This window comes from Esox lucius, chromosome 20 (genome assembly GCF_011004845.1).
Source record: "Esox lucius isolate fEsoLuc1 chromosome 20, fEsoLuc1.pri, whole genome shotgun sequence".
NCBI classification, from domain to species: domain Eukaryota; kingdom Metazoa; phylum Chordata; class Actinopteri; order Esociformes; family Esocidae; genus Esox; species Esox lucius.
In genome coordinates, this window is record NC_047588.1 from 18,507,620 (window position 1) to 18,531,912 (window position 24,293).

The 24,293-nt window shown below is 40.8% G+C and overlaps 1 protein-coding gene across 3 annotated transcripts in view; it reads right to left on the minus strand.

Moving 5' to 3' along the window:
* Positions 1-24,293, minus strand: part of grb10b (growth factor receptor-bound protein 10b) — a 116,942-nt gene that overhangs the window by 38,532 nt on the left and 54,117 nt on the right. For all 3 annotated transcript variants that reach the window (XM_010896973.3, XM_010896972.3, XM_010896975.4), the window contains 2 exons: positions 11,522-11,780; positions 3,325-3,466 (listed from right to left, as the gene is read on the minus strand). In XM_010896973.3, the coding sequence (XP_010895275.1) occupies positions 3,325-3,466; positions 11,522-11,780 (401 nt within the window). The remainder of the gene's footprint in view (positions 1-3,324; positions 3,467-11,521; positions 11,781-24,293) is intronic.

Genomic DNA, 24,293 nt, shown 5'->3' on the forward strand with positions numbered 1-24,293 from the left:
GAAAATGCTCACATTCAATTGCGTCTGGCATTTTGAAGAGGTGTTCTCTTCACGGATGATTCCCGGTTTTCACTGTACAGGGCAGATGGCAGATGGCATTGTGTGGGTGTGTGGTTTGATGATGTCAATGTTGTGGATCGAGTGGCCTATGGTGGCGGTGGGATTATGGTATGGACAACGAACACAGGTGCATTTTATTGACAGAGATACCGTGACGAGATCCTGAGGCCCAATGTTGTGCCATTCATCCACCACCATCACCTCATGATGCAGCATGATAATGCACGGCCCCATGTTTCAAGGATCTGTACACAATTCCTGGAAGCTGAAAACATCCCAGTTCGTGCATGGCCAGCATACTCACAGTAAATGTCACCCATTGAGCATGTTTTGGATGCTCTGGATCGGCGTATACGACAGCATGTTCCAGGTCCTGCCAATAGCAACTCCAGCAACTTCGCACAGCCATTGAAGAGGAGTGGACCAACATTCCACAGGCCACAATCAACAACCTGATCACCTCTATGCGAAGGAGATGTGTTGCACTGCGTGAGGCAAATAGTGGTCACACCAGATACTGACTGGTTTTCGGACCCCCCAGACACCTCCAATACAGTGAAACTGCACATTTTACAGTGGCCTTTTATTGTGGCCAGCCTAAGGCACACCTTGCAATAATCATGCTGTCTAATCAGCATCTTGATATGCCACACCTGTAAGGTGGATGGATTATCTCGGCAAAGGAGAAGTGCTCACCAACACAGATATAGACAGATTTGTGAACAATATTTGAGAGAAATTGGCCTTTTGTATACATAGAGAAAGTATTAGATCTTTGAGTTCAGCTCATGATAAATGTGTTGCGTTTATAATTTTGTTCAGTGTATATTTCAAAGCACAACATTGATCATGCCCATGTGGTCTTCTGTGCCTGTCTGTTGTAATTACAAGCCAACACAGAGAAAAATCCCTTTCATGTTGTTTGAAATGCTTTTCCATTGATCATTTCCTTAGCCATACTGAATCTACAAAGACTAGGATATGCCATCTTGTTATATCTAGCTGCAGCCGGGAAAAACAAAAACATTAACCCCCATTACCAGCAGAAATAGCTAAGAATTCAGGCTTTGTCAACTCTTAACCTAATCTGTTCGGTCTATGAAGGATGCCGCCTTTTGTTACAACAACAGCAAAGTAACCATGTGGATAAAGAGTGGGCATTGTACAGTAGAGTGTTAGCGACAGATCTCAATTCATAACCATTGCCACAGTTTTCAATAAGCGAGACACAAATCAATTGCAGTTTTTAACACATTTACCAGAAGAAAGAGCAAATAATTCATGCTTTCTCCACTAAAACTTATTTTTCCATGCCAGTTTTTTGTACTAGATGTTCAGACAATACCTCAAATAACAGCAAAGTAACTGCATTTGCATCTTTAATACATTATAGAGTATAATGCCAACCACAGATCTCAATATTAAGTTCCGCAGGAATGGTTTTCAAAAAGCAAGGCTAAAATAATTTGCCATTATAATAACAATAACTAGCCTTGTGTAAATAGTAGGCTATAGTCTACATTTTACAGTAAAGTACTAGCCACAGATCTCAAAAGTTAGCTTCTTAACTTAGCCAATTTAAGAATTCAGAAATGCACAAAACACCATGCTCTGAATTAAGCTAGGTAAAGAAAAGGTTTGAATATTTCTGTCCATCAATGAGATTAATTAAATTCAGTGTGCATGTAATTGAAATTGCATTACTGTAATTAAGAGTGACATATTCTCTTCAAGGAGAGTTCATAGCAGCATTTCCATCTCATTCAACTAAAAGGCCATCCCAGATCAAATGGACACAGGGCAGACCCCAGATCATTCACCTTGCCAGGAGCTTAGAACAAGCAAACACTTTAGAAGTGACAATTAGACTAAGTGGAAAGCAAATGTTGTCAGTTAAACATTTAGCAAATTATTCACCTTTGAATATGACACCTTCATTGTAAAAACTGTGAAGTTGGACATTTCCTATGTAAATCTGCTATCGCCATAAAGGATTATATTTGAGTATCATTGCAACTCTAGTGCAAATTATGTAAGAAAATAAATTATTTCACAAGATATATGATCTCTTACATCAGGGATTTTCCAGCATTCAAAAGGTGGCTGTTTTCCCAAAATCTTGCACTGCCTATGTTTGTCAGCATGGTAAAACATAATTTTGTGCTCATACGCTAAATAGCCTACCAGCCGTATACTGCAGCATAGGAGGAAATATTGGCAGCGTTGCCAGATGGGTAGGTTTCCCCAACAATTGGGCTATTTTTAATGGGCTTGGGCGGGTCGATTTACAGTTTGTGTTGTATAGAAGATATACTGTAGTGTTTGGGCAGATTTTGCAGTTAACTGTCAATGATCTGGCAACTTTGCTAAAATATACAATATTAACATATTTAAGTAACTAACAATATAAATATATGAATGTGAAGACGCTGGATGAGCGCAAGCTGCATAGTCAAGTAGCCTACAGCTGAAAGAAGTTGAGAGAGGGGAATAAATGATGTGGCAAGTATGGAGGAAAAAACAACAAACAATGCAACAAGGCTGTTATATATAGGTAATGTGTAAGGCAAGTCAGATTAACAAGAACGTAGTATAACAATGAAAATAAACAACAATAATATTGACTGTGATTAATTATAAAGCTTGATGAATGATATTTTTTGTGATTCCTAGATCTTCTAATAAACATACATACAAAAGGCCTATTTCTCTCAAATATTGTTCACAAATCGGTATAAATCTGTGCTAGTGAGCACTTCTCCTTTTCCGAGATAATCCATTGACCTCACAGGTGTGGCATATCAAGATGCTGATGGACAGCGTGATTATTGCACAGGTGTGCCTTAGGCTGGCCACAATAAAAGGCCACTCTAATAGGTGCAGTTTCACTGTATTGGGGGGGTCCAAAAACCAGTCAGTATCTGGTGTGACCACCATTTGCCCCACGCAGTGAGTTGATCAGGTTGTTGATTGTGGCATGTGTAATGTTGGTCCACTCCTCTTCAAAAAAAAAACATAAAATATGTAAAGAATAGATGAATTGCTGGTTTTTTGTTGCTATTGTATTAGGGAGGACATTGTAGTGTGCATTAGCTGCTCAGTGTCCAGATGGGGAATTCAGTAGAGTGTGGGGTAGCGGGGGTTGGGGGTACCACTTTTCACACATTTTCAGTCAGGAAAAACCCTGTACATTAGCAGCCATTTCTTGGAAATAATTTATGGTTAGCTCAGCTGCATCTGTAAAGAGAAGAGTCTGTGACTTACGTATGTGCCTGAGGGCTGACATGGAGGTAAGGATCCAGGGTTTAAAACAGGAGAGTTGGCTGGGCTGCAGAGCTCAGGGAAAGGGTTGGGGATGGCCGGCAAAGAGGACGTCCGGAGCTGCAACTCCTCTTCCTGCAGTCTCCTGAGAACCACAGAGTTCATTAACACAGTGGGGAACAAACAGATGGAGACAGATGGAAAAACAGACAGAGACAGAGAGTTTGAAGGAGATTACTGCATATATGAGAATATGGGGACAGGCTCCCTTAATAAAAAAACAAATGCTGAGTATGAATAATCCTTGGTTTTACAGTGAGAAAGGGACTGCTGTCAACCTAAGGCCTCAATCCCATTTCTCTCTGATCACTGCACTGCAAGCTGATTCTCTCTGCCACACCACAGGAAGATTGGCAGTGCCTGATAATCTACTAATTACTTGCAATATTCATCAAACCATTATTTCAGTTTGCATGTATCACAAACAGCACCGTATTCAATTTATGGTGCATTACTTTTTAAATAAGGACCATAGAGTTCAGGTCAAAGTAATAGGGAGACATTTGCTTTTCAACCGGACTGTCAGTCAGAAGCTAACATTTGAGCAGCTGTCATGAGTGTTTTTGTACACTTTCTCCAAATTGAGAAAGGCAGGGGAAGACAGTTCAAAAGGAGAAGCTTTTGATGTAGTTTGATCGAGTTCGGTGTCAGGCATAAGCTGGGGGTTAAAGAGATCAGAACTGAATAAAAATCTGAACTTTATAATTCAAATAGAACAGGCAGAATACACCAATGACACGTGATCTCATCAACAGCCAATGCCAAACCTTCAAGAGATCCAAAATAATGGTTGTTTTGACTAGTTTAATTTAAATATTAAATAATCGGAATATTGATTAATACCACAGTTTTGCATGTGGTATTAAGACATGAGTGCTGATACAAGCAATTTCTGTTTACATAAATATGATGCAATAAATGGTTAGCAAAACATTACTATAATATAATTATCACATTTTCATGACGATACCTGCTTATTTAAAGTGACATAAAAGTTAGATAATAATTTAGTTAGAATTTTTATGGTTACATGAATATGGCGCAATACAGTAGTTGCACTAGTTGGTTGACTGGCTTCTTGTGTATCACTGCTAGCAAGCGCTTAGACGGGCGTAGTTAAGATGACACTTGCTGTCGACACGCCTTGTCCGTACGGCTCCTCTATCTATGTTCCCGGACTATGTAATGGACGTAGTCCGTGAATGGTTTCTCCATCTTCACAACATGGTAGGCGGCAGCGTAGTAATTTCACGACGACCACGGCTGTCGCCGCCCTTCGCTCAGGCCGTGATGCCCTGAAAACCATTGTATGCCCTGCAGCCACCATGGCCTTTTTGCTCCTGCAATTGTAAAAAATCTGTCTGTCATCAGTCGGTCTGAGAGAGCACCAAGGTGTCCCTCCAATAGTCCAGGTCCCCTTGTAAGCGAGCTGGCAGAGAAAGTCCGGTTTCGATGAAGCACCGGGTCGACCCGCTGGTGAGCGAACCAGGCCTGTAGGCTGCGTATGTGCAGTAGGCCCAGGGGAACTACTTTTTGCGCTGTGGCCATCATCCCCAACAGGGACATGATGGCCCGAACCGGGCGCCTGCAGGGCGGCCGGCACAGGTTGAGGGCAGAGATCAGATCGAGAGCCCGCGTGTCCAAAATGCGCGCTCTCATTGTGCGCGTGTCCATGACCAGACCCAGGTAAGAAACCTGCTGGGCTGGCCTCGGCACGCTCTTCTTCCAATTCAGCGCAAGACCAAATCGCGTGAGAAGGGAAACCAGTGCCGCCTCCAGACATTTGGAGAATGTGGAGCCAGAGTGTAGCCAAACGGAATCCTCGTATAGTCGTAGACCCTGCCCTGAAAGACAAATCGGAAAAAGTTCCTGTGCCTGCGAACGATCGGGACATGGAAGTAAGCATCCTTGAGATCTATGCTCGAAACAGAAATCCCCCGGCAGGAAGGCATCTAGCAGACAACTGGTGGTGAGCATACAGAACAGTTGTTTGGCTACGTGCGGCGTTACCTGGCATTTGATCTCGTCATTGCAAGCGGGATGAGAAGCCACTGCGGTTATGTCTGTAACAACAGGTGAACTCTCAGGACGCTCGGTAGCCCGCGAGCGGCGGGAGAGAGAGGAAACCGGGATTTGCATAAGCATAACATTTCCCTGACGGCGAGTGAATTCAAACACAATCCTGCCGGGCAGAACGCGTTCGTGACTGTAGGCTGGTGATTATGATGTTAAAGGATATTTCGCAGTTTCCATTTGTGTAACTGAGGTAATGTTAGCCTTCTTGCTAGTTAACCTTAATGTTACTTAACTGTCAATACCGTTGCCTATTTGTTGTCGTCATGTAAAGGCTCTCAACTAAATCTCCTGAAATTAAACAAATTCCAGAACCTATACAAATTTTGAGGGAGGAGTAGATAATTGAACTTTTTAATTGGGCATGCTCCTGATGAGTGGATGGTGCCCTGGGGGATATCCTCGCACATCTGGATCAGGGCATCAGTGAGCTCCTGGACAGTCTGTGGCGCTACAGTCGGTGGAGTCGGATGCACAGGTACATAACGTCCCAAAGGTTCGTCATCCAGGAACTGTATACACACTCGGGCCACATGAGGCTGGGCATTGTACTGCACCAGGAGGAACCCAGGGCCTACTGCACCAGCATACGGTCTGATGATGGGTCTGAGGATTTCATTCCGGTACGTAACAGCAGTCAGGGTACCGTTGGCTAGCACGTGGAGGGTCTTTGCGAACCTCCAAGGAAATGCCTCCCCAGACCATCGCTGACACGCCGCCAAACCGTTAATGCTAGATGATGTTTCAGGCAGCATAACATTCACCAATCAAGTTGCATGGTACTGGGCTGTGAGCACAGGTCCCCGTAAAGGACGTCGGGCCCTCATGCCACACACAGAGCCTGTTTCTGACAGTTAGGTCAGAAACATGCACACCGGTAGCCGTTGTAGGTAATTTGTTGGCCTCTTGCAGTGCTCCTCCTGTTCATCTTCACACAAAGGATCAGATACTGGTCCTGCTGCTGGGTTGATGCCCTTCTACGGCCCTGTCCAGCTCTCCTCATGTAACAGTCCGTCTCCTGGTATCTCCATGCTCTTGAAACTGTACCTGGGAGACACAGCAAACCTTCTTGTATGGATGTGCCTTCCTGGAGGAGCTGGACTGCCTGTGCAACCTGAAAGGGCTGCAGATACCATTTTATGCTACCAGTAGTGACAAGGACACTAGCAAAACACAAAACAAGAGAAAAATCTGTCAGGAAGCATAAGGAGAGTAACGGTCTGTGGCCACCACCTGCAAAATCATTCCCTTTTTGGGGGTTGTCTTGCTGTTACCTCTCCAGTGCACCTTTTGTCACTTTCATTTGCACCAGAACAGGTGATATTGATTCCCATTACTCATGCTTCCTAACTGGACAGATTGATATCCCTGAAGTTTAATTTACTTGGTGTTATACTGTGATGACTACGTGTTTCCTTAAATTATGAGCTGTGTTTGTGTGCGCGCGTGTGTGCATATATACATCCATACATATATATATCCATCCATCCATCCATCCATCCATCCATCTATCTCTAATATATATATATATATATATATATATATATATATATATATATATATATATATATATATATATATATATATATATATATATATCCATATATCCATATATATCCATATATATATATATATATATATATCCATATATATATATATATATATATCCATATATATATATATATATATATATATATCAATATATATATCCATATAGATCCATATATATACACACACACATGCATGCATCCATACATACATACACACACACACACACACATATACACTCACCTAAAGGATTATTAGGAACACCATACTAATACTGTGTTTGACCCCCTTTCGCCTTCAGAACTGCCTTAATTCTACGTGGCATTGATTCAACAAGGTGCTGAAAGCATTCTTTAGAAATGTTGGCCCATATTGATAGGATAGCATCTTGCAGTTGATGGAGATTTGTGGGATGCACATCCAGGGCACGAAGCTCCCGTTCCACCACATCCCAAAGATGCTCTATTGGGTTGAGATCTGGTGACTGTGGGGGCCATTTCAATACAGTGAACTAATTTTCAGAAACCAATTTGAAATGAATCAAGCTTTGTGACATGGGGCATTATCCTGCTGGAAGTAGCCAGAGGATGGGTACATGGTGGTCATTAAGGGATGGACATGGTCAGAAACAATGCTCAGGTAGGCCGTAGCATTTAAACAATGCCCAATTGGCACTAAGGGGCCTGCAGTGTGCCAAGAAAACATCCCCCACACCATTACACCACCACCAGCCTGCACATTGGTAACAAGGCATGATGGATCCATGTTCTCATTCTGTTTACGCCAAATTCTGACTCTACCATCTGAATGTCTCAACAGAAATCGAGACTCATCAGACCAGGCAACATTCTTCCAGTCTTCAACTGTCCAATTTTGGTGAGCTTGTGCAAATTGTAGCCTCTTTCTCCTATTTGTAGTGGAGATGAGTGGTACCCGGTGGGGTCTTCTGCTGTTGTAGCCCATCCGCCTCAAGGTTGTGCGTGTTGTGGCTTCACAAATGCTTTGCTGCATACCTCGGTTGTAACGAGTGGTTATTTCAAAGTTGCTCTTCTATCAGCTTGAATCAGTCGGCCCATTCTCCTCTGACCTCTAGCATCAACAAGGCATTTTCGCCCACAGGTCTGCCGCATACTGGATGTTTTTCCCATTTCACACCATTCTTTGTAAACCCTAGAAATGGTTGCGCGTGAAAATCCCAGTAATTGAGCAGATTGTGAAATACTCAGACCGGCCCATCTGGCACCAACAACCATGCCACGCTCAAAATTGCTTAAATCACCTTTCTTTCCCATTCTGACATTCAGTATGGAGTTCAGGAGATTGTCTTGACCAGGACCACACCCCTAAATGCATTGAAGCAACTGCCATGTGATTGGTTGATTAGATAATTGCATTAATGAGAAATTGAACAGGTGTTCCTAATAATCCTTTAGGTGTGTGTGTGTGTGTGTGTGTGTGTGTGTATATATATATATATATACACACACACACACACACACACACACACACACACACACACACACACACAGTGGATATACAAAGTCTACACACCCCTGTTAAAATGCCAGGTTCTTGTGATGTAAAAGAATGAGACAAAGATAAATCAAACTTTTGCCACCTTTAATGTGACCTATAACGTGAATAATTCAATTGAAATGAACTGAAATCTTTGAGGGGAAAATATTTAAACTCACAATAACCTGGTTGCATAAGTGTGCACCCTGTTAAACTAATACTTTGTTGAAGCACCTTTTGATTTTATTACAGCACTCAGTCATTTTGGGTAGGAGTCTATTAGCATGGCACATCTTGACGTGACAATATTTGCCCAGTCTTCTTTGAAAGAGCACTCCAAATCTGTCAGATTGCGAGGACATCTCCTGTGCACAGCCCTCTTCAGATCACCCCACATATGTTCAATTGGATTCAGGTCTGGGCTCTGGCTGGGCCATTCCAAAACTATCTTCTTCTGGTGAAGCCATGCTTTTGTGGATTTGGATGTGTGCTTTGGGTTGTTGTTGTGCTGAACTTCCTCTTCAGCTTTCTATCGGACACCTGAAGGTTTTGTGCCAAAATTGCCTGGTATTTGAAACTGTTCATAATTCCCTCCACCCTGACTAAGGCCCCAGTTCCAGCTGAAGAAAAACAGACCCAAAGCATGAGGCTACCACCACCATGCTTTACTGTGGATATGGTGTTCATTGGGTGATGTCTAGTGTTGTTTTTCCACTAAACATACCTTTTGGAATTATTGTTTAATCAGACCACAGCACATTTTCCCACATGCTTTTGGGAGACTTGATGTTTGCTTTTGCCAGGCTTGGATGTTTTTCTTTGTAAGAAAAGGCTTCCGTCTTGCCACCCTACCCCATAGCCCATAGAATATGGGATATCGTTGTCACATGTAGCACACAGCCAGTACTTGCCAGAAATTCCTGCAGTTCCTTTAAGTTGCTGTAGGCCTCTTGGAAGCCTCCCTGGCCAGTTTTCATCAATTTTGGTGGGACGTCCAGTTCTTGGTAATGTCTCTGTTGTGCCATATTTTCTCCACTTGATGAGGACTGTCTTCACTGAGTTCCATGGTATATCTAATGCTTTGGATATTATTTTGTAGCCTTCTCCTGATTGATATCTTTCAACAATGAGATCCCTCTGATGCTTTGGAAGCTCTCTGTGGACCATGGCTTTTGCTCTGATATGCCACTAAGAAAATGTCAGGAAAATCTTACTAGGACAGCTGAACTTAATTTGTGATTAATCAGAGTCACTTTAAATCATGGCAGGTGTGTAATGACTTCTATTTAACATGAGTTTGAATGTGATTGGTTAATTCTGAACACAGCCACATCCCCAGTTATAAGAGGGTGTGCACACTTATGCAACCAGGTTATTGTAAGGTTTTTATTTTTCATTTTCCCCCAGAAAGATTATATATATATATATATGTTGTATTTGGCCTATGTGTCAAGATGACATCTAGTGGGGACCGACAAAATGAACTATGGCACTTGTAGATGCACCCGTGGCCGGTTTGGCCAAGGTGTAAGTCAGTCTCTGGCCATGTGATGGATCTAAAGCCCTGACAAGTGATGTTTTTTTTAAAAATAATTTCTGATTAATAACATGAATGGTTACTATGAAGTCTAACAACGCAGCTTCTACTATTTATAAATTTATTTTTGCCACTTGTCAGTCATCTGAGTGCCATACATGAGTGACATTATCGCCAGTCCTGTTGACAGTGACTCAGTAACTGGTTTGGGAAAAAACAGCATTTATTCAAACACAATTTTCTCCATTAATTTAACAAGAGCTGGCAGCAAACTGATAAGGTAGCTGTTAAAAACAGCAAAGGGTGATTTTCCATTTTTAGCAAGTGTAATAAATTTTGATACCTACAGTATCTAATGCTTTGGTTAAAGTGTCTGTAAATTTAAGATATGTATGTTAAGTATTAAGCACTTACCAAAATATAAACCCAAATGACAGCCAGTTTTTGCTTAATTGCATCCTTAGACAGTTCTGCTGATGCTACGAGGACACACTTAATCCTTATTAATTTGTATAATACCTCAATGTCACAAAAATAATCCCACGTGGGAACAGTCAAAGACATGTTGCCAAAGACATTACCAATGGCAGTGACTCCATTTGCAGTGCACAATGTGGTACAACATTAAGTAGCCTTTTTCCCAGGTCAGAGCTGTTCTAGCAAACTTATTTTCATCCAGCCAATGTACATGTTTTATAGGTAGCTAGTAGCTACATTTGTAGTTAATGCAAGCTATCATTACCTGCTAATCTAGCGCTTCCAACGCACATTACTAGTTCACTATGCAAAAAGACAAAGAAATATACTGAACTAGTTTTGAGATGAGCACAAACTTCTTACATGTACAATCAGGCTGGCAGTCCCTTTTGTAGAGTTAGTTAGATGGGGAGATCCCCAGCTCATACAATTAGTGGAAGAATGGTTAATCCAATGGTTAAAACTAATGGACATTTCTATAGCTGTCGGGAGAGAAATAGTTGCTGCACACCGGGCTGGTCGCTGTACATTTTTATGTATGCTTGCCATAAACAATCTATTTCTGCATGCCTGCAAGTTTTTTTGGAAGATGAATGAAGATACATTGCTATAAACATATACCAAATGTTAATCAGTCATTATTGAAATTCCCCAAAAGTATATTTCTTTGTTTTTATCAGACACCTTATCAAAGATATTTCATACCATCACTAGACAGCCTCTAACAGCAGCCAGTCAGTACAGGTTTAAAATGTGGTAAATATTTTAAACCTCTATATTTTCTCCCCACAGAGCCTTTAGTTCATTCAGTAAGTCATTGTATTTTCTGTCTGGAATATGTTGCTGACAAAATAAAGGGACCATTACAGTGCATGTGTTTATCAACATTATGCACAATGCATGTATTTATTAACATTATGCCAGACATACAAGTGTCCAGTAAGTGCTGAGACATGTGTGAATGTGCACGTGACAATGAAGCAGATTTACCTGACAGCAAGGATGTGCATGGGCTGGGAGCGTCTGAGTCTTTGTTTAGGAGAGGCGGGGCTCAGCTGCGCCTCACTCGGGGAGGCGTGAGTCTGGGGGGCCTGCGTCGCGCAGCGGTGCTGGTCTCGATGCACGTGCACCTGGCCGTTGTGCTGCAGCAGGGGGACTGACTCAGAATGCACACTGCTGCATGTGGAGTACAAGCTCTCAAACGAGGAGTTCATGTCATTCACCAGTGCCTCTAGGTCCACATCATCCTCTGTAGGGGGAACAAGGAGAGGGAATGAAGGAGTGTGCATGAAGAGAGAAAGAATGAGAGATGGAGAAAGCAACATGAGTGTGCGTGAGTTAAAGTCAGAGTCAGACATGCAGGCACTTTTGTGCGAGTAAGAGATACATGTACATTCCAAATTAAAGGATTTTTTTTTCTCCTCATGAAATCTCTGGCACCATATAGAATTCATGATCAACTGAATGATGGCAATTAGACCAGGCTTGAGGCAGCAAAGCAGTCCCAAAACATAATCCCACCGCCTCCTTGTTTTTTGCCAACATGGCTTCTGGTACTGTGACCATACAGCTACACCTTTGACTCATCTGTCCAGGGCACAAACTGTTTTGGTCTTTACCTAGGTGTTGTATGGCAAATGCCAGTCATTTCTTGATATTCTTTTCTGAGCAGAGGCTTCTTCCTTCCTGACCTCCCATGTAGGCCAAGATTTATACACACTGACATCGATTTGGGGCAAAAGAGGCCTGTAGATTCCTTGATGTTACCTCTGGGTTCTTGGAGACTTGTATGAGCATCTTTCAGTCAGCTCTGTGAATGAATTTGGTGGGACGACCTGTCCTATGTAGTTTGGCAGTGGTCAGGAATTTTCTAAATTTCAAGATGACCCATCGGACCAAGGAATGATGTACTTTGCTTTGCTTGGAAATGGCTTTGTGACCCCACCCTGACTAATGCCAAGTTCTTTTGATCTTGGCATTATGTGTTACCACACACCCATAAGGTTAAGACCAGAGTAGACTAAAGTGTCTAATCATTTTGGAAGGCTGGACCCCTCAATTTATTCTGTAATAACTGTTTTTGTGCACCTGATTCTAATTTTAGCCATTTTATGTAATGATATAGTTAGTGGTGTACTAAGAATTAGGAAATTGCTTTTCTGCTTAGTTTAATTGCATAAATGGATTCAAAGTAGTTTTTGTTATTTGTTTGTTTATTTATTCAGCAATGAAAGCCATTTGAATTTAGTTCAAATATGCATCCAATTATGTAAAGAAATAGACAACTTTCCAGGGGGTTTACTCATTTCTTCACATTACTGTACATTTAAGTTATTATTTGTGTTTATATTTCGCAATTGTGCAATATGTTGATGTAGAAATGTAAATAATATGCTGGTAAGTATGTCACCCTCCAATCCACTGCATAACAGATAAACATTACTTTAACTGCAACCACATATTTCTGTATTGCTAGCTACGCTATGACCTGCTATAAAGGTGAGCCTGAAAAGGACAATTTCTAAATTGTATGCAGCAAAGACAGTGGAGCTATACCCCTAGTTAACTACATGGTAATGTTGTCAACATTGTTCTGTATCTCTTGGGTATACTAGGGAACAAGCCTAGACCTGTATTCTCAACACTCCCATATCCCATCCTTCAGCATAATCACTACTGGGCTTAGTGAAAAATATCACGCCAGCACATTGGTCAGGAGGCACAGAAATTACTCTCGGAGAGCCAATGGATGATGGAAGTTTAGACAAATGGCATCATGTTGCATTACAATTTATAGAGCCCCAGGGGCTGGAAAATATGGTAATTGCAATGAGCAAAAGGCCATTTGAGATAACTGTGGGGCAACTAACAATCATAATAACTGTTGACATTTGAGAGACAAGGAACGATCAGTAACAGAAAACACTGAAAAGCACTACCTCAGGTTTTTACTGCTGATACTTTTATTTCCCATTGTTATTCTGCACTTATCTATTTTACCACTAGATGCTGCTCAAATTATGATTATTAAAATGTTCTGCACTAGTATGTTATCTGTGACCTGGCTGACTAATACTCAAGGCGTTTTGAACCAAATCTTTTAATGAACCATCTTATGAGTTTTAAAATGTTAAGTGTCTTACCATAACATACAGTAATTCAAACAAACAAGAACAGTCACAAGGCCCAGCAACATACGCTGTATCAATGAGGTAGTGGTGTTTTTTCTCCCACAGTCCACTTCTATCTACTAACAAAGCTCTAGCAGACTGATAAACACATGAATAACCTCTGCCCTTTGAGGATCCTTTCCTGTAAACGTGTCAGGTAATCAGCTGTATCACAGGTGCCTAATCTGTCAGTATTAATAGAGGCAGTGAGGTAAGCCCCTTCTCTACTTATAGATCCTGGAAAGTTAAAGACACACGTAGGCTGCAATAGTGCACAGACTGGTGCACTATGGGGCCATTGGGCTGGCTGTCTGCCTGGTACCCTTTCAGTGATTGTCCCACTGTACAAACCTGTCGGACCGGTCTCTCACTCCCTGTATGTTCCAAACAGATCTTTTGTAAATTGAAGACCACTAGGCAGGCTCTAACATGTAAAAGCCCCTACACTACAGCACAGTGTGTCAGCATTAGTATCACAGACAAACACAGTACAGTACTTTGGGTAGGCTACAGATGCTTACCCCTGCCAACTGTAGGTAGGTATCCAATGCCTATGTTTAGCATAATCCATGATATATTCCTTACAAATAGCACACCTATATGTAGGACATAATTGCAGTTATTTTGCTAAACTGTACAGTAGATGGTAATAGATTGTCTGCCAATAGCCTCAGAGAATAATAATCTTCATATAGCATAAGGAGTCAGATAAATCTATTAGTGAGAGAAATTTGAAATTGAATTTAGAAAATTTTATTTAGAAAATCACTTTTGTTGCCAGCGTTTTAGACATTAACGGCTTTGATTGTGTTATTTTTAGGAGACAGCCAATGTACACTGTTATACAAGCTGTACACGCACTACTTTACATTGTAGCAAAGTGTAATTTCTTCAGCGTTGTCACATGAAAAGATATAATCAAATATTTACAACAATGTGAGGGGTGTACTCACTTTTCTGAAATACTGTAATTGACTTTATTTTACATGCCTATCAAGGGAAATCCAGGTTACTGTAGGCAATTTTCACTAGCCAGTATAAAGTTAGACGACTCTTTATATTAAGAAAAGGACAATGAAGAGATACCCATTCCATAGGATGGAATGTGATAGGAACAAAAGACTGAATGGCCATAATGAACAGTTTCATCCTGGAATAAGGGGTAGAGGGAAAAAAAAGATTGTCAGAAAAACACTTCCAGCTCTATTCAAATGAAAGTTAAAGGTCTGATAAACTTGCAAACAAACACAGGAAATCAATGTTTTTTTTTTGTTAAAAAAAACAAAAAAAAACAACAAGAGTCAGGCTTAAATGTATTACATTTGTAGAGAGCCATTGCAAGCATGCCAAAAAAAAATTCAGCAACAAGTCCTTTCCAGAGAGTTTTACACATTTCCATAGCCATTATTAGCCAGAATGACCCAAGTAGTTCAAGCTCTCTCCGTTGTATCCATCTAACTACTGCGGCAACTGCATCCACTGGCTTAAAAAATTGAGTTCAGTATATTTTTTCTGCTGACAATGTAGTGACATGCCTGTAAGTACAGTTCTGATTTGGGTAAAATGCTACTTAACGTTGTGACACATTTTGCACAGAGATTCACTGCAATTGCTGTTTGCTGTAGTTGCCACGTGTGATAGTTTTAGTGACATGGAAGTGTTATTCATATTAATGAGTACTATTTGCACACCTGTAGCATTGGCTCAAATGTCAGTGAAGGCAGAAAATGTGGTTTATAATCTGGTCAAGTTTGCTGGCCCTTAAACACTTCTAGTCTGCTATGATGTGAAAGATTCTGAGAAAGCAGAGCAACATCTCACCAGAACACCAGCATTGACACTATTATATGTAACTTCCTAGAGGAAAAGACCTGAGTAGTAATAAGAACAAACAATGTTCAGTCAATTTCTACCACACGTCCCACTGGCAAAAATAAAATTTCCGGCTTATGGGTTTAGGAAAAATGCACAGTTATGCATAGTAATAGAGTTGGTGTAACATTTAGATGGAGCCTAGGCATTACCAGTTAGGCGTTAGGGCTTGGTTAAGTTTAGGCATAAAAATTAAAGGTTACTGAGGTTCAGGGGAAGGTTAGGTTTAGGTTATGTCTTAGGTCCCCACAAAAATAGAAGGGTCTCTGTATGGATGTGAAACACAAGGGTGTTTGTATGTGAGTAAACAAGTCAATATTAAATATACAGTTCACTATATTCACTTTTCTCAAAATAGGGTCCACATAAAAAATAACATGTTTGATTAGATACAGTGGGCAGACACAGCAAGCTACCCAATCACTGGGATCTTGTATCTTTAAAAATGTAGATCCAGTAACTCTTTAATTAGTACATGGTCTTTATGTTTGTTGCTAAAACGGTGAACAAACTATCCATAATGATTGTTTTGATGGAACTGAGGATAGATTCCTGGTTTTCACACAAATACGGTCCTCTTTCCATGCATAAAGTGCATTACAATGGTGATCAGATTTTTTGTGATCTCTAAAGCTACCATCATGACAAGGCTTTTTACAGTTACAGTACCTTGACTGGGATGCAAAGAGAGAGACATTGGGAAGGAAAACGTGCATGCGTAATTAGAAAAATACTGCTCTAGGCAGGGATTGTCTCTGTACCATCAGGCAATAAATGCCCACCCCCTGTTCCCTCACAGATTTCAAAGGAAGATTGTGAGAAAACACTACACCATCCCCTTTTGATTTTCAAATGTCTGGACCATACAATTTGGATTCTGACTCTTCTAGCGTTCACTAACCATTGCCAAAACATTAAAATAACTATAGGCCAGAGAAAAATCAATAACATGACCCAGAATTTCACAGCTATCAAATATTTCCTGGAACACACACAGCAAAATATGAACTAGCTAGCTATGACTCTGAAACAGTGACTGGTAGCCATTTAAATCATCCTTGGTCAATGTCTTAGGAGGACTACAATTCAATGCAATAGCATCTAAACATTACCATCTACCACTACATCTCTGATTTGGGGTAGTGTAACTTTTATAGTGACCTGACCTGCATTCAGTTTACAACAATGTGTGGAACGGGAAACCATTAATAGCCGCGATGCAACAGAAATACTCTGTTACATTTATAATCTACCATTGCTCTCATATACCATTGATGCACTATAACTGAAAAGTATGCACTTTGTATTCTTATTTAGGGACGGGCAGGATGTATATGACATATTAATTAGCAAAGTTATTATTTGAAACTGGAAATTACATCATATATTTTGCATTGACACTGGAGGGGCACTCAAAGTGCCAATCAGATTTCAGATGGGGCAAGTGCCCCATATGGTGGGGAATCTTTTCCATGTGAGGCCCCATGATACCAACTAAGAAATATTTGAACGCCACAGCACACAGTATTTGAAAATTGTGGTTGACCAGGTATAGCCCTTTATGGCAACAGTTTAAACATCCCCTCATGGACATATCCAGCAGGATAATGGGACGCGTAATTTGACAGCTAGTTTAGTATACTTGAGAGGCTTGCTGAGTGGAATTACAAAATCTTTGGGATGAGAATGAACTTGTTGTTTACAGCATAGTGCACCACAGTCCAATATAAAGCATCTGTGTAATGCCCTTTGGTCCGAATGGACACATCCCAGCAGAAGGTTTCTAAAACCCTGAAAAAAAGATCATGCTCCGCTGACCTTAAGGCAAAGCGGTCAGAGTCTTGGTAATCGATGGGTTTACCCAAAAACTGTCTTTGGAGTGAATATCCATGCAGATATAGGTAGAAGCCATCGAACATTCAAAACCCACTACTAGCAAAAGGTAGGGATCACTCAAAAATGTAGGTGAATAGTGCTTTGATAACAAGAAAAATCCAATCAGATCATAAAATGTAGGGCTGTGGCAAAAACACATCCATATCAGACGACCAACAATATGCTTTTGGCCCAATATAGGGTAGAGTAAGAACTGTGAAAGGCAATCTCACACAAATAAAAACTAACTGAAACAGCAAACACTCAAATAGCAAACACACTACTGCAGCACATACTCCCTGAAGGGCGGAAAGCCCATGGCTGTTTGTCTTTGACACCGTTTAGAAAATAGAAAAGTTTAACTAGCGGGACTTGGCAAGAGATTTGGAGGCATAAACACCTTTATTTATGCCCGTCAAACAAGCAGCAGTCACAGCAGGCCTGGTCCAACAATGTTATTGCCATAAATGAGACACTCTTAAAATAGCAAACAAAATATCATGGGAGCAGAATGCAACCGTTCATATATGGAACAAGATGGCAACAAGGCAAGTATAGACAAGGTCAGGATGGAACAAAAGGAAAAGCAATGGCTGGGATGGGATCACAGGTGTAAATGAGCACAAATACTATTGTTCAAAGTTACTGACAAGGTTAGAAATAATGATTTGTAATTGAATTAATAATTGTGTCCTTTAAACATTGCTTTCGTCAAAGAATTCGCCATTTTCAGCAATTACAGGCTTGCAGAACTTTGGCATTCTAGATGTCAATTTGTTGAGTTAACCTGAAGAGATTTAACCCCATGCTTCCTGAAGCACCTCCCACAAGTTGAATTATATTCTGGATTGACCAGCAGAGTCACCAGATCTCAACCCAATAGATTTGTTGTTTTGTTACGTAACACACGGTCAAGTTGCTCCCACAACAGCTCAATAGGGTTGAGATCTGGTGACTCTGCTGGTCACACCAGAATACCAGCTGACTGCTTCTTCCCAAAATAGTTCTTGCATAGTTTGGAGCTGTGCATTTCCATTGGCCAGTCTGAGGTATGGCTTTTTCTTTGCAACTCTCCCTAGAAATCCAGCATCCCAGAGTTGCCTCTTCACTGTTGACTTTGAGACTGGTATTTTGCAGATCCTAATTAATGAAGCTGCCAGTTGAGGACCTGTGAGGCATTTGTTTCTCAAACTAGAGACTCATGAATGTGCCTTCTTGCTCAGATGTGCAGCGAGGCCGGCCACCCCTCATTCTCATTCTTGTTAGAGCCAGTTTGCGCTGTTCTTTGAAGAGAGTAGTACACAGCGTTGTACGAGATTTTCAGTTCCTTGGCAATTTCTCGCATGGAATAGCCTTCATTTCTCAGAACAAGAATAGACTGACAAGTTTAAGAAGAAAGTTCTTTGTTTCTGGCCATTTTGAGCCAGTAATCAAACCCACCATCGAACCCACCAGGCATGGCAGCTGCTCCGTTGCAGACTGCAAGTCCCTCCAGAGGGTGGTAAAGTCTGCGGAGCATGTCATCGGCTGCCATCTCCCCTCTGTGTAAGACATCTAAAATATATGATGCCGGAATAAAGCATGGAACATCATCAAAGACCCAGGCTATGGTCTGTTCTTGCTGCTGCCATCTGTAAGATGCTACTGGAGCATTGTGACACGCACCTCCAGACTCACAAACAGTTTTTTCACTCAGGCCATAAGGCTCCTCAACCAGCAACACTGATTCATGATCATAATGATCACATATGAACATTCCAGATGCTCTCATGTCTTTTCAGTTACTTTCAATGTACACTAGAATATTCCCTTTCATGTCCATGTAAGCATATTACACTCATACAGTGGATATAAAAAGTCTACACACCCCTGTGAAAATGCCAGGTTTTTTTGAAGTAAAAGAATAAACAAAGATAAATCGTGTAACATCTTTTTCCACTTTTAATGTGACTTATAATGTAAACAATTCATTTGAAAAACAAACTGAAATCTTCGAGGGGAGAAAATGAAAAATAAAAACCTTACAATAACCTGGTTGCATAAGTGTGCACACCGTTTTATAACTGGGGATGTGGCTGTGTTCAGAATTAACCAATCACATTCAAACTCATGTTAAATAGAAGTCATTACACACCTGCCATGATTTAAAGTGACTCTGATTAATCAAAAATAAGGTTCAGCTGTTCTAGTAGGAATTTCCTGACATTTTCCTAGTTGCATCTCAGAGCAAAATCCATGGTCCGCAGAGAGCTTCCAAAGCATCAGAGGGATCTCATTGTTGAAAGATATTAGTCAGGAGAAGGGTACAAAAGAATTTCCAAAGCATTAGATATACTATGGAACACAGAGACGACAGTCATCATCAAGTGGAGAAAATATGACACAACAGAGACATTACCAAGAATTGGATGTCCCTCCAAAATTAATGAAAAGACGAGAAGAAAACTGGTCAGGGAGGCGTCCAAAAGGCCTACAGCAACTTTAAAGGAACTGCAGGAATTGCTGGCAAGTACTGGCTGTGTGCTACATGTGACAACAATATCCCATATTCTTCATATGAATGGGCTATGGGGTAGGGTGACAAGATGGCAGCCTTTTCTTGCAAAGAAAAACATCCAAGCCCGGCTGAAGTTTGCAAAAACAAACATCAAGTCCCCCAAAAGCATGTGAGAAAATGTGTTATGGTCTGAGCGCAAAGAACAGTGGGCAAATACTGCCATGTGAAGATGTGCCATGCTTATAGACTCCTACCCATAAAGAGTGCTGTAATAAAATCAAAAGGTGCTTCAACAAAGTATTAGTTTAAGGCTGTGCACACTTATGCAACCAGGTAATTGTGAGTTTTTGTTTTTTTTTCTTCAAAGATTTCAGTCTGTTTTTCAATTGAATTGTTCACGTTATAGGTCACATTAAAGATGGAAAAAGTTCTGACATGATTTATTTGGTCTCATTCTTTTACATCACAAAAACTTGGCAATTTAACAGGAATGTGTAGACTTTTTATATCCACTGTATGTATTTATAATAATCAGTACTTCTACCCATACTGTGCATTTTCCAAATCCTATTGTGGCTAGTTTACTTGTTATGTATATTATTGCCATATCTATAATATTCAATATTATTAAACTAGCAGCCCATTGGCTGCGAGTTTACAGTACTCTATTATAAAATTGCTGCTAGTTTTACAGTGTTATGTATATTATATTATCAATAAAATGTTTTGCTATATATTTTGATTTATATATTTAATTCTTAATTCTTAAAATGTAGATGTCAGGCGCCATTTCACAAGAATTTCTTTGTGCAGGATGTCTCTGTACACCAATGTAGATATTCCATTAAAAAAATCAGTCGTTACCAGCTACAATATTTATTTACAACATTAACATTGTGCACTGTATTTTTGATCAATTTGATGTTATTTTAATGGACCAAATATTAGCTTTTCTTTTGAAAAAAAAGGAGATGTCTAAGTGACCCCAAACGTTTGAAAGGTAGTGTACATAACAAGTAAATATGAAACCCATATAGAGCTGTAGGACTTCTGTTTGTCATGATGGAACTCTCCGATATTCGATTTTGAACCTAAAATGTCCTAATTCTCTTTAGGTCCCGCAAACCTACGTAGTTGTAAAGATAAAGTGATGGGATAAAACTCTCCACAGAGTTACAGAGCCTGGGAAAATTGCAGAAATGTCAGTTAAAGGCTTACCTCAAGATCTGCAGGTGCTCTACACTCTGATGATGGCAGGTGTCGAAAGAATGATCAAGGCTGCTCTTGCTCCCATCTGAGCTTCTCTGGATCGTCTGGGCAACCTCTCTGAATCGCACTCCAAACAAAATCGCTTATCTGGAACAGCACCTCACAGCCTATAGAGACACCATCATGGTAGTGGTGGAAAGGTGTACATCGCTCAACTCAAGGCGATGTCACATGTACTCGCCGAGGCACTGGATAAGATGGAAAAAGTCGTTTTCATGAGGCACATTATCTCTGACGTAATTGGGAATGAGTTCCAAATGGAAGGTGGGCAGGGCTAACATTTACCATCTGGAACATGAAAGGCTTGAACCAGTCAATCAAGGGAGGCCAAATCTTATTCCATCTGAAAGCACTGTCCTCTTAAAAAGATTCTTAAAAGAAAGCGACCTGAAGACTGATTTCCAGTGACTTTTTCAACAAAGGTGAAAAAACTGCGAATCTGATACGGAACAGTTTTCCTTTTCAACACAATGTTATTCGCAGTCTGATCATGTTACTGATCTACTAAACGTTGGTTACACTTGTGAATATGTAAGGAACAAAGAGAAATAATACCTGGTCCAGTCTCTGTTATCCCATAACGCTCAGATTTTTGATAGATCTACCCGTGATGCCACTACCCTTAAGTAAAGGAATGTCTTGAACACGCACTTCAAGAAAAGTCGTAAAACGGCTTTGTAATCTCTGACCACTGCCCTTATAACTTCTCCATGAGAATACGAAGGGTTTATTAAATGGATCTAATTCTTGTAAAGATGGTTGAATGTTGTCACTGCTACTCTGTTCGCTTTCAAACATCTTGCCTAGAAGACCGCTCGGCACGCAGATATGTGGTTATAATAGCAAAAAATAACAGTCAATAAAATCTCTTTTAATATGGATGTCATTGAGGGTTTTGAAATTAACCCCTGAATCCAGAGTTTCAGCTGTACTAAACTTGATCAATCTGCTTTACATCTTCCTTGGTTGAAAAAATTTAACTGGAATAAAAGGGAACTTATGTTACTTTTATGTGGGGTAGATAATGTATGTTAGACTTCTAGTGTGTTTTTATTTGAAAAGACACATGTGATTTCTGTATCATTTCCTGTCCGGACACAGTGTCTGTACTAGGGGCCAACTGAGCCCAGAATCAGGGACAGGGTCAAGGGTTGGGCTTATGGTGGGCCATAGATATTAGCAAAATGGACTCCATCCTCCCCAACATGTTTCTTCCCTCTAAACATTACTGACCATTCTGGAGTTGCTTCCAGGTGTGTATAGCAGCATAAGACCTTGGGACTGAGACGGGGGGTCCGGCGACACTGTGGCCCTACCCAGGGGAGACCCCGGACAGGGCCCAACAGGCAGGAAATCAATCCACCCACATTGCCAGGCATCAACCAAAGGGCCACCCACCAACCGCAACCACCCTGAATGACGGACGAATATACTGCAAGCAGAGTAAAGCCCAATTGCACAATAGAGAGACAACAAGCCAGTGACTCGTCCCCTGAAAGGCATTGGAGGGAGGGCATCCCAGTGGCGACGAGAGCCCACCTGGCAAGACAGCAAGGGTGGACAGTATCAAGCCTTCTGGTCACCTTCACGCCCCGGGTCCAGGCTACACCTAATCATAAACCGTGCTGTAGAGATTCGTTTTCAGTAGACACTTGAACGTTTCTACTGAGTTTGCATTTCTAACCTTAATTGGCAGATCATTCCACAGTAGTGGAGCTCTATGAGAAAAGGCCCTGCCTCCAGCTGTTTGTTTAGAAATTCTAGGTACAATTAAAAGGCCTGCATCTTGCGATCGTAGGTTACGTGTAGGTATGTATGGCTGGATCATTTCAGCAAGGTAAGTGAAGCTTTTGTCTGTCCTGACCAAATCCTAAGGCATAACGTGTTTTGACTGTGACGGGAGTGGAACGCTGGACCTGTTGTCCTGTAGTCTCTAACCATTACGGTATTTAACAAGGGGTAGTCAGTCACTCAGTCAGTCAATCATTTTATTTTGCTTCTCCAGTGTTAGTTAGCTGTTGTTGTGGTTCTGCAATGCTAGCATTAGCATACTGTGCTGTGTTGTGTCTAACGATGTTTGATCAAATTGCTTGTGTTAAATTAGTGTTTTTCCTTTCCTCCTCTTGACAATTTAGCAGAACAGAGCTTGCACTCTACTTGTGTAATTGCTGACATCTGTCTCCCTGCTCCACCAGAGATCTACACTGTGTGCACAATTATTTGGCAAGTGAGTATTCTAATCATATTATTATTTCTATGCACATTTTCCAACTCCAAACCATATAAACTTGAATGCTCATTGGATTGAATAATTTTCAGGTGTTATGTATTTGTGTAATGAGGGAGGGTGTGGCAACAGTGAATAAAGCCTTATACAAACCTAATTCACAAACATTTGGGACACTGTACAAATTGTGAGTAAAAAAGGAATGGAATAATTTACAAATCTCATAAACTTATATTTCATTCACAATGGAATATAGATAACATTTCGAATGTTGAAAGTGAGACATTTTGTAATATCATGCCAAATATTGGCTCATTTTGGATTTCATGAGAGCTATACATTCCAAAAAAGTTGGGACAGGTAGCAATAAGAGGCCGGAAAAGTTAAATGTACAGATAAGGAACAGCTGGAGGACCAATCTGCAACTTATTATGTCAATTGGCAACATGATTGGGTATAAAAAGAGCCTCTCAGAGTGGGAGTGTCTCTCAGAAGTCAAGATGGGCAGAGGATCACCAATTCTTCCAATGCTGCGGCGAAATATAGTGGAGCAATATCAGAAAGGAGTTTCTCAGAGAAAAATTGCAAAGAGTTTGAAGTTATCATCATCTACAGTGCATAATATCATGCCATGATTCAGAGAATCTGGAACACTCTGTGCGTAAGGGTCAAGGCCCAAAAACCATACTGGATGCCCGTGATCTTTGGGCCCTCAGACGGCACTGCATCACATACAGGAATGATACTGTAATGGAAATCACAACATGGCCTCAGGAATACTTCCAGAAAACATTGTCGGTGAACACAATCCACCGTGCCATTCGCCGTAGCCGGCTAAAACTCTTTAGGTAA